Genomic DNA, 14,287 nt, shown 5'->3' on the forward strand with positions numbered 1-14,287 from the left:
GAATTCAATTGTTGCTCCTTTCTCAGTGTGAGCACTGCCCAAGGTTCATTCGAAACACTTGGGAACTCTGACGCATTGAGATTCTAGGAGTCCTGCTGTTTATTGCTAGTTGATTTGCTGTTGGAACTTAATTTCCTTGTACATTTAATTTGCAACTTGTGAGTACCTTGACTGTTGCAATTCTATTCTTAGTTGTGGTCATGACTTGAATACCATGCTTGTTCAAATTTTCATAACCTATATGATTACAATATGTTGTTACCTTTGTTTGCAATCCTATCTACCTTGAAGTTAGCCTATAGTCCTATATTCTCTAGCATCTAAACTTGCCTAAATCTTGTACTTGGATGTCTGCCCACTATGTATATTTTGACCATCTTGAACCTACTTAGTCTATTATGTTTATGCATACATGAGTATCGTATGTATGTTGCTTTCCCATGTTCATGCATTGAATTATTGTATTAAAACTCTTGGGATACTCATTCATGCCCAGAATTTGCTCTACTGTATTTCTCTATGCTAAGCCATTCAGGCATAACTTGCTACTTGGTCATGTCTGTATGAATTCTGAACTCTTCAGACAAGCATGCTACTCTACCATTTGTGAACCCCAATCCTCATTATAATTGCTTGCTTTACTACCAAACCTGTTCTGTAGACTCATGTATGCTAATGCTAGGATTGCTCAGGTTTAATGCCTAGTGTATCTTTGATGTGCATAATTGAACTTGATATATGTGATCAATTTGTATTAAATACTTGTCTACTGACTAGTTGTGGTGTTGAGTTTTTCTTATTGTTGACCCCAAGCTTCTGTAATAGCTTTCCTTAGTAGCACTTCTACTTGCCTTGAATTGGTCTATAACTCTTAGTTATGCCCTGCCTTTCTTCTTAGGAAGACTGTTGTGGTATATACCCCAAAAGGGAGTCTCTCGATCATGTCATTATCACTTGTTAATCTTTTTAGAATTAATCCATGTCCTTAACTCTCATGCTTAGTTTCTTGCTTTGTGGAGTCATGTTTCCTATCACTAATTTGGTGCATCTTAAGAAATCTATGCTTTCAACTTATTTCTTAGTTTGAAAGCCTTACATGTGTGCTCATTGTAAGGTCTTTGTACATGTGTGTCCTCCCACCTGTTAGATGTCACCCCTAAGGTGATACTTGGAAAATCTTTCTGCAGATGATAGTAATAATAGGAATCCATGTGTCTTTGCCTGAGCTTTGAACTATTTGAATGACATGTTTTATGTCCCCATGTTCCTATTATTTGTTAATGGGTAAGCAAGACAATTTTTTTCATGTTTGGGGCCTGGCTTATTGGGCCATGTGTGTTATTGGATATGAGCATTGGTCAGACAAGCTTGCGAGCCTAGGTATTAGGCCTGTAATTGTTACATTTGGGCCTGCAATGGCCCTACTAACTAGGCCTGTAATAATTTATAAACAAACGATTGGGGTATTAATGAATAGGGGGTTGGGATATTTTAATACTTGCATGAATGGGTAGAAAACATGCCTATAGGATCTATGTGTTCTATTTGCTATTACGTCCAGCATGCCTTATTTGTTTCGTTAGCTTGTGTTGCACACTGATAGGAATCACGCACACACTTCACTTAACTTGTCAAAATATGATACACTTGTTTCCATGTCTACTATTCAATGCTCCTAGATAATATGCCTATAGGATACAATAATGCAATACCTTTGCTAATCTAGATACCGTGGCTATAAGGTTTAATAATCAATCAACTTCTTCATGCTGCTTCATTTAGATAGCATGCCTATAGGGATAAAGTGTTATAAAATCAAGTCTAATTGTCAATTGTTAGAAATCCTGCCTATAGGGTATTTATTGACGCTACTAATCCTGTATTTTCAAGCGACTTCACTGCCTAATTATGCAACTATTAGAATCATGTCTATAGGGTACTGTACCTACCTAAGACGCATATCTATAAAATCAGCAGTGGTAATTCAGAGTTCTGGGATTGTTTTTACTACCTTATTACGCAAACAATTAGAAATCATGTCTATAGGACTTGTAAAGCTATAATCTGCCTGTACATTAGTCCAGAAATTACAACATTGCTTATATAATACTAGAATCATATAGAAATCATGCCTATAGGACTTAATGATTCTAATACGTCTTAATTCTGTCTACTGCCTAACCAGAAATATGTTTGCATGCTTTCGTGCTTATGTGTGGAGGTTAACTTGAGCCTTTTATTGCTATTATATGTAGTCCTATCTGTTTTGAATGTCGCCTAGTTTTATCATTTTTGAGCAACCTAAGTAAAGTCTAGAACCACCTAATAGTAGGTCCAAATCCTCCTGGACCATAGGCATGGTACGGGTAGTGCACGCATAGGGTACGACTTAGAATTAAATTAGGACGCCTTTGAGTAAACAACTTCAACATAGTAATCAGGTACCTGGAGATGATAGTCTGTGTCCGCGAAATAATACGAGCAACCTCTACCTTAAGAGAGTTGCAAAATATTATTTATGTTGCATGGGGTGATCCTTTAGGCCAAAAAAACTTAGGATCCCCCCCCCTTTTATGTGCGTATTATTCACACTTAGTCATTTAACATAGATCAATGTAGGTTATCTTTGTAGTTATTAAGACTTGTACCGATTCTCATATGTTTTAATAAGACTCTACAACTTCTGAATTTCCCTTTTATTTATTTGATCACCTAGTTTAATTACATAATCCACATAGTCTAAACTTCGATCAGGATCCACAATTGTGGACCTCGAATAGTGCCTAACACCTTCTCTTTGAGATAATTTAAGCCCTTACCCGATCTTTGGTGGCGTTGACTAAGTCAAGCAGAGTTATTTGCATATAGGTGCCCTAACACATCTTAATAATCGTTATGTGGCGACTCTTTCTCTTAATACCCATTAAAAGAGTTGTCACATGTCGAAACCAGCTTTCGCGAGAAAATAAGGCACGACACTCAGATCTCAGAAGGCCTTGACTATACTTGATCTCAATAGAACTCAGTGTAGCCAGCCTCAAAAGGACTCGGAAGCCTCACATTCACACATCATCGTACGCAACCACACAAGGGCTCGATAATGCTTCATATAATGTCTCATCATACCCAACTAATCAGTGGTTACACAATAGGTGTCGTGCCCCGCTGACTATAGCGCGGCTCGGTATATATATATATATATATATATATATATATATATATATATATATATATATATATAGTAAGTGCAATGTAGTACCAGTTTCAAGAGATAAGAAGTTTAAACTCAGAATGGATCATACTATCCGTCTCCTACCACATGATACCTGTTGGAAAAAATGTGGGCTTTGAAAGAAATGCTACCGGTAAGAATGCACAAGAATAGGATAACATCATTGAGAGAACTTAGAACTTACCAGACCTTACAGTGCATGAATCATTTAGAAAGAATGGGTAACTTACGCTAATTTGTGCCATGAAGGAGGGTTGCCATCCATACCTTATTGAAGAGCTAAATTTACTTCTATGGTGGTTAAATTGGCCTTTAATGAATCTTTAGAATCAATATCACCAGATGATAGGTGTTACAACAACGATTCCAAGTTTTTTCAAGCTAAATCCTGCTAGATTCAGATTCACCTTCGACTTTGCCTTGATTTGTTTGGAAATTCTAAAGGGGCATTGAGAGTATTTGAGAGGGATTATTTTGGTGATATATTCTAGAATGAAAGATAAGGAACCTCACTTTACTTTTATACTGTTACCAAGCATAGAAATTTCCGACACTTCCACATGCAAAATGGGTCGCCCCACCCCGGTTGCAGTGCCCGATGAGACATTTGGCACAAACTCACTAGAATATGTGACTTTCTTCTTGCCTTAATTGGTCACTAGTTGATTGGCCACGCTAGAAACCACACTTACCACACTTTATTTTGGTGTGGGATGTAACATTTATGAAAATCAATATCTTAAATCTTAGTTCGGGGCTCAACCCCGTTCCCAAATGGAACTTCCTTTTCAAGAATTCTGAGAACAAAGCGACTTGTTCGAGCTCCTCTGTGGTTGACTTCGTTGGATCCTTTTCTTCTGGTACCTAGAAAGTTCTAAGTACCTGATAAAGATCCAATGACTCCTTTTCTCCATCACCTTCAATCGGAATGGAAGCGGGCAACTATTTTAGCAAGTTTGCTTCGTTCAACAACGATCTAATCTTGTTCAGTAGCAAGTTCTTCTTTAGCCTGGATCTTCTTTTGCAAACCCTCGGAGACAAGGAGGTTAGCTTGAAAAGTTAAAAATTAAAGTTATTAAGGGCTATGTCTAGCAAGAGAAAAGGGAATAAAGAAGTATGAGATGATACCTGAGTAGAGAAGTGCATGTTGTTATTGATCAGGCACTCTGCAGAAAGAATTTCCATCTTCAACCGGTCCTTTCGAAGCCAAGACCTTCAAGTAGTCAGCAACTTCCACCGGCTTGGAGAGTAAATGACACTCATTCAAAATCGAGAGAGTGACGCTACATTTTCCATCAGGTTTTCAAATGGGTGCCTAAAAAATATTCTCGATGTTCCCATAATCAGGTGACCGAGGGGAACAAACATCTTCCATTCATTCAGTTGGAGCCAGCGGCGAGACAGGAGCTGATTCTACTGCAATTGGTGTTGAAGTAGAAGGTGGAGGAATCTCAGAGATAGAATTCCTCTGATCGAAAGCAACAAATGGAGCCCGAAAACGAGATTCTGTGTTTTCAACTACTTTCATTTCTGTGAAGAGTCCTTGAATTTTGTTAGTTGGACATCCGGTTGAGTAGGGGGATTTTCTTCTTTTATTCTAAAGAGAAGCTGCTTCATATCCATCGGTTTCTTCTTCATCAAGGACCATTGTGGTTGGTCCAACTGGAGCTTCTTTTGTTGAAGGTTTCTTCTAAGTCTCAGTCGTGGAGGTATGTCTTATTTTTTATTTTCGTTAGCTTGGGTACTCAAGGAAGATGGACCTTCATCACAAGTAAGAGCGGCATCACAAGCCCTCTTCTGGTCAAGGATGACTTGGATTTGTTGATGGGCCACCATTGGGTCATGAGAAATCTCAACAATGGGGTAAATAGAAGACCCCTTCGGAAAGCCTGTGCATTATGAAGGAGAGTTAGCAAATTCGTACTCTGTCATGTTGGAGATTGAAAAGGGAAAAGAGAAGTTTTACTTACCATTGTTCTTGGCCTTCCAGTTAAACTTGGATGGAACTTCTTTCCACCTATGTGAGTCTGGGGTGGAAACATCTAAAATCTTTTGTACCTCTTGGGTTAGGTTTCGAACTGATAATGGAACTCAACGGGATAAGAAAAATAAAAGTTATCCAAAAAAAGGGATTTTATTTAACGCAATAGAAAAAAATATCTGAAAAACTTACGAGAACCATTCCAAAATACAGGGATAGAGGGTACTGTCACCGGAATGGTGTCCCCGGTGGCGATGACAACGAACCTTTCTATCCAATTACGGGCATTATTATCATCGATACTAGTAAAGATGGCATCCGCGTTTGCTGAGTTTGATCATGCCTCCACAAAAATTCTTAGAGGAGTAGAGGTTGATCGAATGAGCAAGAATGAGGATTTCTTTGGACCAGGAGCATAATACCCGAAGGCAAACCACCATACGCCATAGTAATGGGCTTACATGAGCCGAGCAGATTTGATAGTGGTGGCCAAAACTCTAAAATAATGGGATTAATGTCTTGACACATTCTTAAAGTAAAAGGATATATATATAAACGTACATGAACCCTTTGTTTGTTAAAGGTGATCCTTTCTACTTCATTGGGGGCTAAGATCTCAATTTTTTTCCAGCCGCAATCTTCCTTCACAATGGGAATACTAGCAGGGTGGATGAAAGAACGATATTTGTTGATAGGCAAATTTCTATCATTTTTGGAGTTAATAGGTTTATTTTGTGCTTGAAGATCTGTGTCAGAGTTTAGTTGAGAGGGTATGATTGTGTTGGTGATAGGAGGACCGACATCAACTTTCTTGGTTTTGTTCTTCTTAGTAGGGTCACCACCGATGTGAAGGTTAGAGTTTTCGAGGACAGAAGTAGTGAAAGTCATGGGGGTAGAAAATTCGAGTAAGAAAATTTTTTTGTGAAAAAGGGGTTTGCAAAAAAGTTTTAAGGAAATTCGAAGAAGAAGAATTTGAAAAAGTGAAAGGTACAAATGATGAGTAGTGGAGAAGTTTATAGGTGGCAGAGTTTGTAGTCATCATTACCTTGAAAACTGACAAAAATATTTGCCGAATCATGGGATAACATGTGTTAGATCATTAAATGTAAGGAGACGTGCGTCCTTTCAAATGTCAGAAACCGTCAAGAACTTTTCCACTAAGGAAAGAGATTTTATCTACTTCCGGTAACATAAGTTTTGTCGCCGAAAAATAGGAAGAATATTTGTATTGGGGTAAAATTAATGAGTCACGGGTGGATGCTCGGCGAGTTGACATGTGAAAGTAAAGTAAAAGTGAGATATGAGTCAGCAAATAGCTGGCACCAGTTATGAACATGTAATTGGTGTTGAATAAGTTCCGAAGGCATTGGGTGGGCGGCTGTTTGAGTTAATTCTTCTAGTACGTACAATTTGAAGAGTTAACCCAAATAGCGACACTAAAAGTGCCCATCATGGATGCATTGGACATGCTACATGGACCCATCGAGCCCGTTAAAACTGCTCAGTACATTAAATTGGGGCAAGTGCACAGATAGCCATTCTCAGAAATGCTATTGAGAAATTAGCCAATACTTATTTTGTTATGAAATTTTTAAACTAAAAAAATTAACTTTAGGACATTTTTGTCCCAAAAAAATGAACTGAAAACTGAAATTTAATATGCACTTGCTAATTCTTAGACAGCAGCCCATACAGTGGCTACGTGGTGTCATTTCTACTGTCAAATTTGAGCTGCTTAGATTTTAGCCCAAATCCACTAACCCGTCCAAAGTTTAACCCGAATCTATCCCATCCATAGGTGAGTAGTCATTTTCTCCCTTTAACAAACACTAGCTTTCTTTCTTCTCTCTCCCATTTTCTTCTTTTCTTCTTCTTCTATTAAAAGGATACCCCAGCAGATCCATTTCTCTTTGATCTAACAAGGAAGAAAGAAAAAATGGAAGCGTTTTACTTTCTGGTGTTTGGGGCATTGAGTGCAGTAGTAGCTGCATTGGAGCTGAGCAAAACAAGCAAAGATCGAATAACAACCTCACCTGCTTTCAATTCTTTCAAGAACAATTACATCCTAGTCTATTCTCTCATGATGGGTATCTTCCTTTATTCTTTTTCTTTTCTATCATATATAATGCATTACCCTATTTTGAAATTCTTTTATAAGCAATTACATTCTTGTACATTCATTCATGGTGGGTGCAACTTTTTTTCTTTATTTTTTGTTTAAATCGATATTATGCATTACCCACTTGTAAAACTTATGGGTCTTGAGGCTTTTGATTTGATAATTTCCATTAAAGATTGCATCTTTTTGTTTTTGATCCAACCATCCAATGTGATAATGTAGTTTGTTTTCTTGAATTCTTCCTTTGTCAAAATTTCAATCATGGTTATGATAGCTTGAGTTAGGCATCTGTTTGCCTTTACACTTTTTTTTTCCAGTCTTTTTTACCAATTCATCATGTACAGCATGGGATGTGTGAGATCATAGCTGGTGAACCAAGTCTAGTATTTAAATGGAGAAGAATAGAGAGGCTGACCCAAACAACAGATTTCGGGGTTATCAAAAGCATATAAATATGTATACATATCATGTATGAATGGTAAACACTAGTAGCGGAGGCAGGAATCCTAACTATGGAATTCAAAAAAAAATGCAAAAATGCTATACCTAGAAGCTTCCCTTGTGTTAAGAGGATTAAACACTGTATGTATAGTATAGAAACAGATAAATTTTTACCCTACTTGCACAGTGCAATTTGCGGACAAAAGGGATTCAATTGAACTGTCTTTATTACCTTTAGCTCCACTGCTGGTAAACACAAAGTTACAGTATATGGAGAATGGTAAATACAAAATTACTTGGGGGAAAATATAAGCAAATCTTGGTTATCTAGCTTTCAGTTAGAATTGGTTATGATACCTCATCCCTGGCCATTAGATCATGTACTTATTTCATGCGTCCTGAACAACCAGAATTCATTTAATTTTTATTTTTAGTTGTTTGCTTTTTAGTTTTTTGAATATCACTCTTGGGTTCTTAACTTTATAATTTTCCATATTGCTCAAATAAACCATGATTTTTCAGTAACAGGGAGTGAGTGCTTAATTGTGACTTCCAAGTTTGGCTTGTCTCATATCTTATAAAGATTATATTAGCTGTTTCTACTATTTTCTGAAGTTAGGTAAAAGAGAATGAAATTATGTTTGCAAGTTTGTAAAAAAGTGTGCTGATAAATTTTGTACGAGCAAAGGGTAATTTTCATTCTTAATCCATAGCAAATATGATTTAAAGATTTAGGATTTATAGAACTGCACGATCACAAAAGAGATTGTTAGTGGAACACCGAAGAACCCAGTTTACAACCTTTAAATTGATTAGCTTGTGCTGAATTTAGATGTGGCACAGAAGATAAGATTAGTGGTTCAAACAACGCATGATCTTAAATTGGAGTACCAGTCTCTACATAAGAAGAAAGGTAATGAATAGATGAACTTTCTCTCGAGTATAATGAAGGTCATGTAAAAGCTTTAATTTTGCGAAAAGAAAGAAATTATCAATATAGTAATTGCTTGGTTTCCCCTCTTATTGATACAAGCTACCACGTGGACATATAAACTCGGTGGATAACGGGTTTCTCCTCTTTTTTCTGCAATGGCATCATGATTTTTAGTTGTTTGGGTATGTATGTGTTTACTTAACTGCTTATCTTTATATCATGCCTCTGTCTACTCATGTATACTGTTGATCGTCCAGAGATTGCAACTTCTAATCCCTGTTCATAGTCACTGATATCCTTTTCTGGCAATAGCTGGTGATTGGCTGCAGGGTCCATATGTCTACTACCTTTACACAACATATGGATATGGGAAGGGTGAGATTGGCCATCTCTTTATTGCTGGCTTTGGATCTTCCATGCTGTTTGGGACAATTGTAGGATCCTTGGCAGACAAACAGTATGCCCACTATATTTTTGTAGCTGGATGCCCTTCTTTTCATTTTTGATGCGTTACATTCACACTCAAATTTCTTTTAGGGGTCGAAAGCGGGCTTGTGTCACGTACTGCATCACTTACATTTTGAGCTGTATCACCAAACATTCTCCTCAGTACAAAATTTTGATGTTGGGCCGTATATTAGGAGGAATTGCCACCTCTCTCCTATTCTCAGCCTTTGAATCTTGGCTTGTTGCAGAGCATAATAAGGTGCTTAAATTCTTCTATTATGACTTGCCTTGGTGTTCTGTTAAGATCCCTGCCAACGATATGGACACATTCCTCTATCAATTATGATTATTTTTTGTGGTTAGAAAGTTATTATTTACAAGATTCTTTATTTTCATTCTTCAGTAATAAACCAGCAAACTGTTCTTCCTTAAGTCTACATTATACATCAAAAGGCCATCTACAACTAAGAATGTGTATCCTTAGTTCACTCATATCTGATGGTAGTATCATGTTCTCTGATATATTCCTTTTTCAATGTATTTGATTTTGTATCTTATCGTGCAGAGGGGTTTTGATCAACAATGGCTATCATTAACATTCTCAAAAGCAATATTTCTTGGCAATGGTCTTGTGGCTATTTTGGCCGGGCTATTTGGAAATGTTCTTGTGGACACACTAAATCTGGGTCCTGTTTCTCCTTTTGATGCTGCTTCATGCTTCCTTGCTATTGGTATGATCATTATACTGTCATCTTGGACTGAGAATTTTGGTGACCCTTCAGAAAGCAAAGACTTACTTACCCAATTCAAGGGTGCTGCTGTGGCAATTGCTTCTGGTAATTTTCGAAATTTTAGCTTTTGCTCCATCCTTCTGAGCTTATTCGTCTCTGCAGAGGTATATCATATTAGATGTTTTAGTAAAAGAAAAAGACCGATTATAATGCAACAGAGAGACATTTTGATCCTTCCTTTACACGTTTTAGTGCTGCAAATTTTCAATTCGATGCAGCCAGCCTTTTCAAAATATCTGACCCATTTGCAGTAGGTTACAATCTTTTTGAATGACGGTGGTATCCGGACCAGCTTACTGCAGTAGGTTACAATCTTATTCTAATTTTTTTGTGTTATTCGAAGGTTTTCTAACAATGATAGTGCAGATGGAACAACTTTTTTGCTTTGTAGGATATTTGGGAGGCTTCTCTAACAGTTCTTCTCTTATGCAATCAGATGAGAAAATTGCATTGTTGGGCGCTATACAGTCACTATTTGAAGGTTCAATGTATACTTTCGTGTTCCTGTGGACTCCTGCTCTGAGCCCTAATTCAGAGGAGATTCCTCATGGCTTCATCTTTGCAACTTTCATGTTGTCTTCAATGTTGGGCAGCTCCCTTGCATCTCGATTACTGGCTCGCTCATCACTCAAAGTTGAGAGCTATATGCAGATTGTTTTTGCAGTATCTGCTGTCTGTCTCTTTATCCCTGTCTTCACAAGTGTAAGGAAGAATAGGGGTTGATTTTATTAAATGCATAACTGCAGGTGTCGTAATTCTATTGTTTCTCACTAGCTCCTATATTTCTTCACTTTAAACAGTTCTTGGTGCCACCTGCTAATGAAAAAGGTGGAGGCATTTCTTTTTCTGGCTGCATTCAGCTTCTTGGTTTTTGTGCATTTGAGGCTTGTGTTGGAATATTTTGGCCTTCTATAATGAAAATGAGGTCCCAGTACATTCCTGAGGAGGCTAGGAGCACAATCATGAACTTTTTCCGCATTCCTCTCAATATCTTTGTATGCGTTGTGTTGTACAACGTGAGTTTCTTTCCAATCTAACTGTTACGTCAACCTAATTAATATTATTATTGTACTTATATATATTATGTAATTTTAAGCAGGGTAGCTCTAAGAAAAAAAGATACTAGCTTATAACCCTGTCTTGTGGCAGGCAGTGCTAAGTAACAAAGGCACACACAATGTGTGATTGCTCTTTGTATGATTACTGATCCATTTTTCTTTTGTTCAGGTTGACGCATTTCCAATAACTGTTATGTTTGGCATGTGCTCGATTTTCCTCTTTGTGGCATCAGTCTTGCAGAAACGCCTCTCTGTTGTTGCTGAAAAGTCAAGTAAGAATAGCTTCCAATTGTCTTTAGAGTTCTTACTGCGAGTTTGATAGAAAGTTAGTGCAACGAATGATTCATCACTGTAGATATGAGATTATGTGAAAGATAGTTAACTCTGTTATACTAATATAGATTTTGGGGCCAATGTTCCTTGTCTTCATCAAAAACGATAATACTCATTTTAGTAGGTTAGATCTGCGTCCCAAGGTTTGTTGAAGGGTCAACTATTCGGTAGTTGACACAGATATAAGATTTTTTTTCTTTGGTTGATGCATTTGCAGAACCACAAGATTGGGCAACACACAAGGAGAGAGAAATGGAAACGGCGCCCCTAAATGTCTTAAGTTGATGCAAGTCGCTGGACGCGTTAATTCAGCAAGATTATGCAGAACAACTATCAGTTTTCTATACAAAAAAGATCAATGGGCAAATAGGGTACTGCTTATGAAATACTACACCAGTGGTTTTTTCTCGTCAGAAGGATATGAAGAAGTTACCTTCCTGAGCTCATGACTCGGGTTCACGTCATAGTTGAATCTTGATGCAACAAGTAGATTTTGAAACTATGATAATAGGGGTATCCTTCTATCAATATATGAAAGCTGATGCAGCATTGCTACACTGTTTTTTCTGATAATGTAAAAGCATATTTGTTATTTTTGGTTTTTCCTTAATTCATTTATAAAAATGTCTATGATATGTAGAAGACGCTGTTTACCTAGTGCTATTATATTTACTCTGAATAATACTCATTTTCACATGTTGGTATATTAACAGTCCTGGCAATAATTAAGCAAGATAGACGCTTAACTTGAAGAAATTAACAGGAGTTATGAAGCAACAAGGAAGAAGATTAGAGAAAGGTTGAGTTTTTCTAGGAGTAGACTATAGAGTATAGAGTAAGGAGTAACATTCTAAGGTGCCAAAAAAGAAACCAAAAGAAGGGCCTAAAATGTTGACCAAAACTGTGCAAATTAAATCGGTGGTGCAGCAAACAATTTCATACTTTTATGCTGTATATTTGTAGATAATGTGCTAGTCTACATCACATGTAAGTTGACTCTCATCATTGTTTAACTAATTATGACTTACCATTTCATTAAACAATTAGAATTGACCATTTGGGATCCCGAAAAATGAAGGGTTTCACAAGGTTCGTGTAAAAATGGAATCTCAGCGTGTGTTCTTTTTCATTTAGTTCTTGTGTTAGACTGACTGAATATCTTAAATGGAGTGATATGAATAAGAAAGATTTATACCATTGACATTAACTTACTCGAGATTGAAACATTGTTATTGTTAACAGCAACAAAATTACAAAAAGAAAAAACAACTGAAATAAATAAGGGCAAGGCACATGGTGACATGTTGTATAAACTAAAATTATATGCAAACTGAGGAACCATTTCCTGCTCTAGTCCTTTCCATTCCCATGTTAAGCTGCATCCAGTGTTTCTTTGTCCAACTGTCCATGTGCTATTGTTATTCGTATAATATAATTGACCCTACCCAACTCCACACTTTGTTCCTTTGCTCGAGATCCATTTTTGCCCTTGACGGCAAGCAACTTTCTTCTAGGTAATTATGCTATTATGGAAATGATAAAGGGCATTTTAGTAACTCTACATGTCTGGTTTACTGTGCCACTCAGTGATATAGGTGCTAATTTCTTCCTTCTAAAAAGTTGTGTATTTCCACTCAATTTTGTCATAAGGGAAACAAAGAGTGAAGAGAGACGAAGTTGCGCAAGTCATGGCTACTCTTAGAATTCCAAGAAAGTACCATTCTTGGTACATTCTTTTTCAGTTCTTTCTATTAATACAAACCAAAGTGTTGTGTTATCAGTACAAAGTTGGAGATTTAAGTGCTTGGAATGTGCCCTCTTCTGCAAATAAAGATGTCTATACCAATTGGTCCAAGAATCATGTCTTCAAAATTGGAGATTCAATCAGTAAGCCTCCCATTTCTTGCTTAGATCTTCAAGATTTTCCCATTCTTACATACCCTTTAATAAAATATTCAACCCCATCAATCTGGCTCTTGAATTAATCTTTTTTTTTTTTGCAGTGTTTTTGTTCCCACCAAGTGAAGATTCAGTAATACAAGTGACGAAAGCGAATTACAATAGTTGCAACCTTAAAAATCCAATCTTGTACATGAACAATGGAAATTCTCTATTCAACATTACAAAACCTGGGGAATTTTACTTCACAAGTGGAGCAGAAGGACACTGTGAAAAGTCACAGAAACTTCACATTTCAATACCAGGAGGAAATGGAACAACTTATGAAGAAGATTCACCTGCTTTTGCTCCATCTGCAGATTCACCTGCTTACCCTACTGTTTTTGGCTCAATTCCTGTCCAATCTGCTAATCAATCATCTTCTGTGAAATTGCATATCTCTATTTTTGCTGCTATTGGATCAGTGTTTCTCACACTGCTTCTAGGAAGCACCATTTTTTAGAGAAGTAATAGTACTACATTTGGAACAGTACATTTTGAGATTTCATTCATATTTTTTGTTGTATTGAGCCATTATATTTTGTCTGTCTGTTGTTAAATTTGTGAAGAGTTCATTCATGATGATGAGTTTATTGGGGGGAGCTTACCGTTTTCCCTTGAGCAAAATTATTGAGTTTCTTGTACTATAGTCAATATTTTTGTGTCATCCATCTCATTCTTTTTAGACATCTAATTCTCTCGCTCTCTCCCTCCTGCTTTTTCAATTTCATTCTTTTTTCTTTTTCCTTTTTTGTGTTGGTTGTCATAATTTTTAAATCTATACCCCGGTATATATGAAGATATAGAAGCTATGAATAACAGTAAACTGTCAAGGCCATCTAAAAAAAGTAAAAGTTAATTCTGGACTGTAAGGTTCGAGGGAAAAGAAAAAAAATAAAGGAGAACAATAGGAAATACAAATTTAAAATTGAGCAAAATCTCATAACTAGGTCGTGCACTAAGTCGAAGAAAGGCCAAATCATAAGTATTTATTATACCTGCATAACTGAGGT

At 36.8% G+C, this 14,287-nt stretch overlaps 2 protein-coding genes across 2 annotated transcripts; both read left to right on the forward strand.

The window, feature by feature from the left end:
- The first annotated feature begins 7,046 nt into the window (after window positions 1–7,046).
- LOC104210565 (uncharacterized) lies at window positions 7,047–12,040 on the forward strand. The gene is made up of 8 exons (XM_009759494.2): window positions 7,047–7,300; window positions 9,020–9,164; window positions 9,245–9,413; window positions 9,720–9,990; window positions 10,382–10,647; window positions 10,746–10,961; window positions 11,173–11,275; window positions 11,554–12,040. Exons 1-8 carry the CDS (start codon window positions 7,150–7,152, stop codon window positions 11,619–11,621), a joined length of 1,389 nt encoding a protein of 462 aa, XP_009757796.1. The 5' UTR covers window positions 7,047–7,149; the 3' UTR covers window positions 11,622–12,040.
- Window positions 12,041–12,796: 756 nt separating this feature from the next.
- LOC104210564 (early nodulin-like protein 8) lies at window positions 12,797–13,928 on the forward strand. The gene is made up of 2 exons (XM_009759493.2): window positions 12,797–13,223; window positions 13,340–13,928. The coding sequence occupies exons 1-2, from the start codon at window positions 13,025–13,027 to the stop codon at window positions 13,735–13,737; spliced, it is 597 nt and encodes a 198-aa protein (XP_009757795.1). The 5' UTR covers window positions 12,797–13,024; the 3' UTR covers window positions 13,738–13,928.
- Window positions 13,929–14,287: the final 359 nt, after the last annotated feature.

Source organism: Nicotiana sylvestris, chromosome 8 (genome assembly GCF_000393655.2).
Source record: "Nicotiana sylvestris chromosome 8, ASM39365v2, whole genome shotgun sequence".
NCBI classification, from domain to species: Eukaryota; Viridiplantae; Streptophyta; class Magnoliopsida; order Solanales; family Solanaceae; genus Nicotiana; species Nicotiana sylvestris.

Excerpts from the sequence above, each read along its gene's own strand:
- LOC104210565 (XM_009759494.2), top strand. The coding sequence starts at position 7,150 with ATGGAAGCGTTTTACTTTCTGGTGTTTGGGGCATTGAGTGCAGTAGTA. Across the intron at positions 9,991-10,381 it reads TGCTGTGGCAATTGCTTCTG|ATGAGAAAATTGCATTGTTG; the intron begins GTAATTTTCGAA and ends TTATGCAATCAG. Across the intron at positions 10,648-10,745 it reads TTATCCCTGTCTTCACAAGT|TTCTTGGTGCCACCTGCTAA; the intron begins GTAAGGAAGAAT and ends CACTTTAAACAG.
- LOC104210564 (XM_009759493.2), top strand. The coding sequence starts at position 13,025 with ATGGCTACTCTTAGAATTCCAAGAAAGTACCATTCTTGGTACATTCTT. Across the intron at positions 13,224-13,339 it reads CAAAATTGGAGATTCAATCA|TGTTTTTGTTCCCACCAAGT; the intron begins GTAAGCCTCCCA and ends TTTTTTTTGCAG.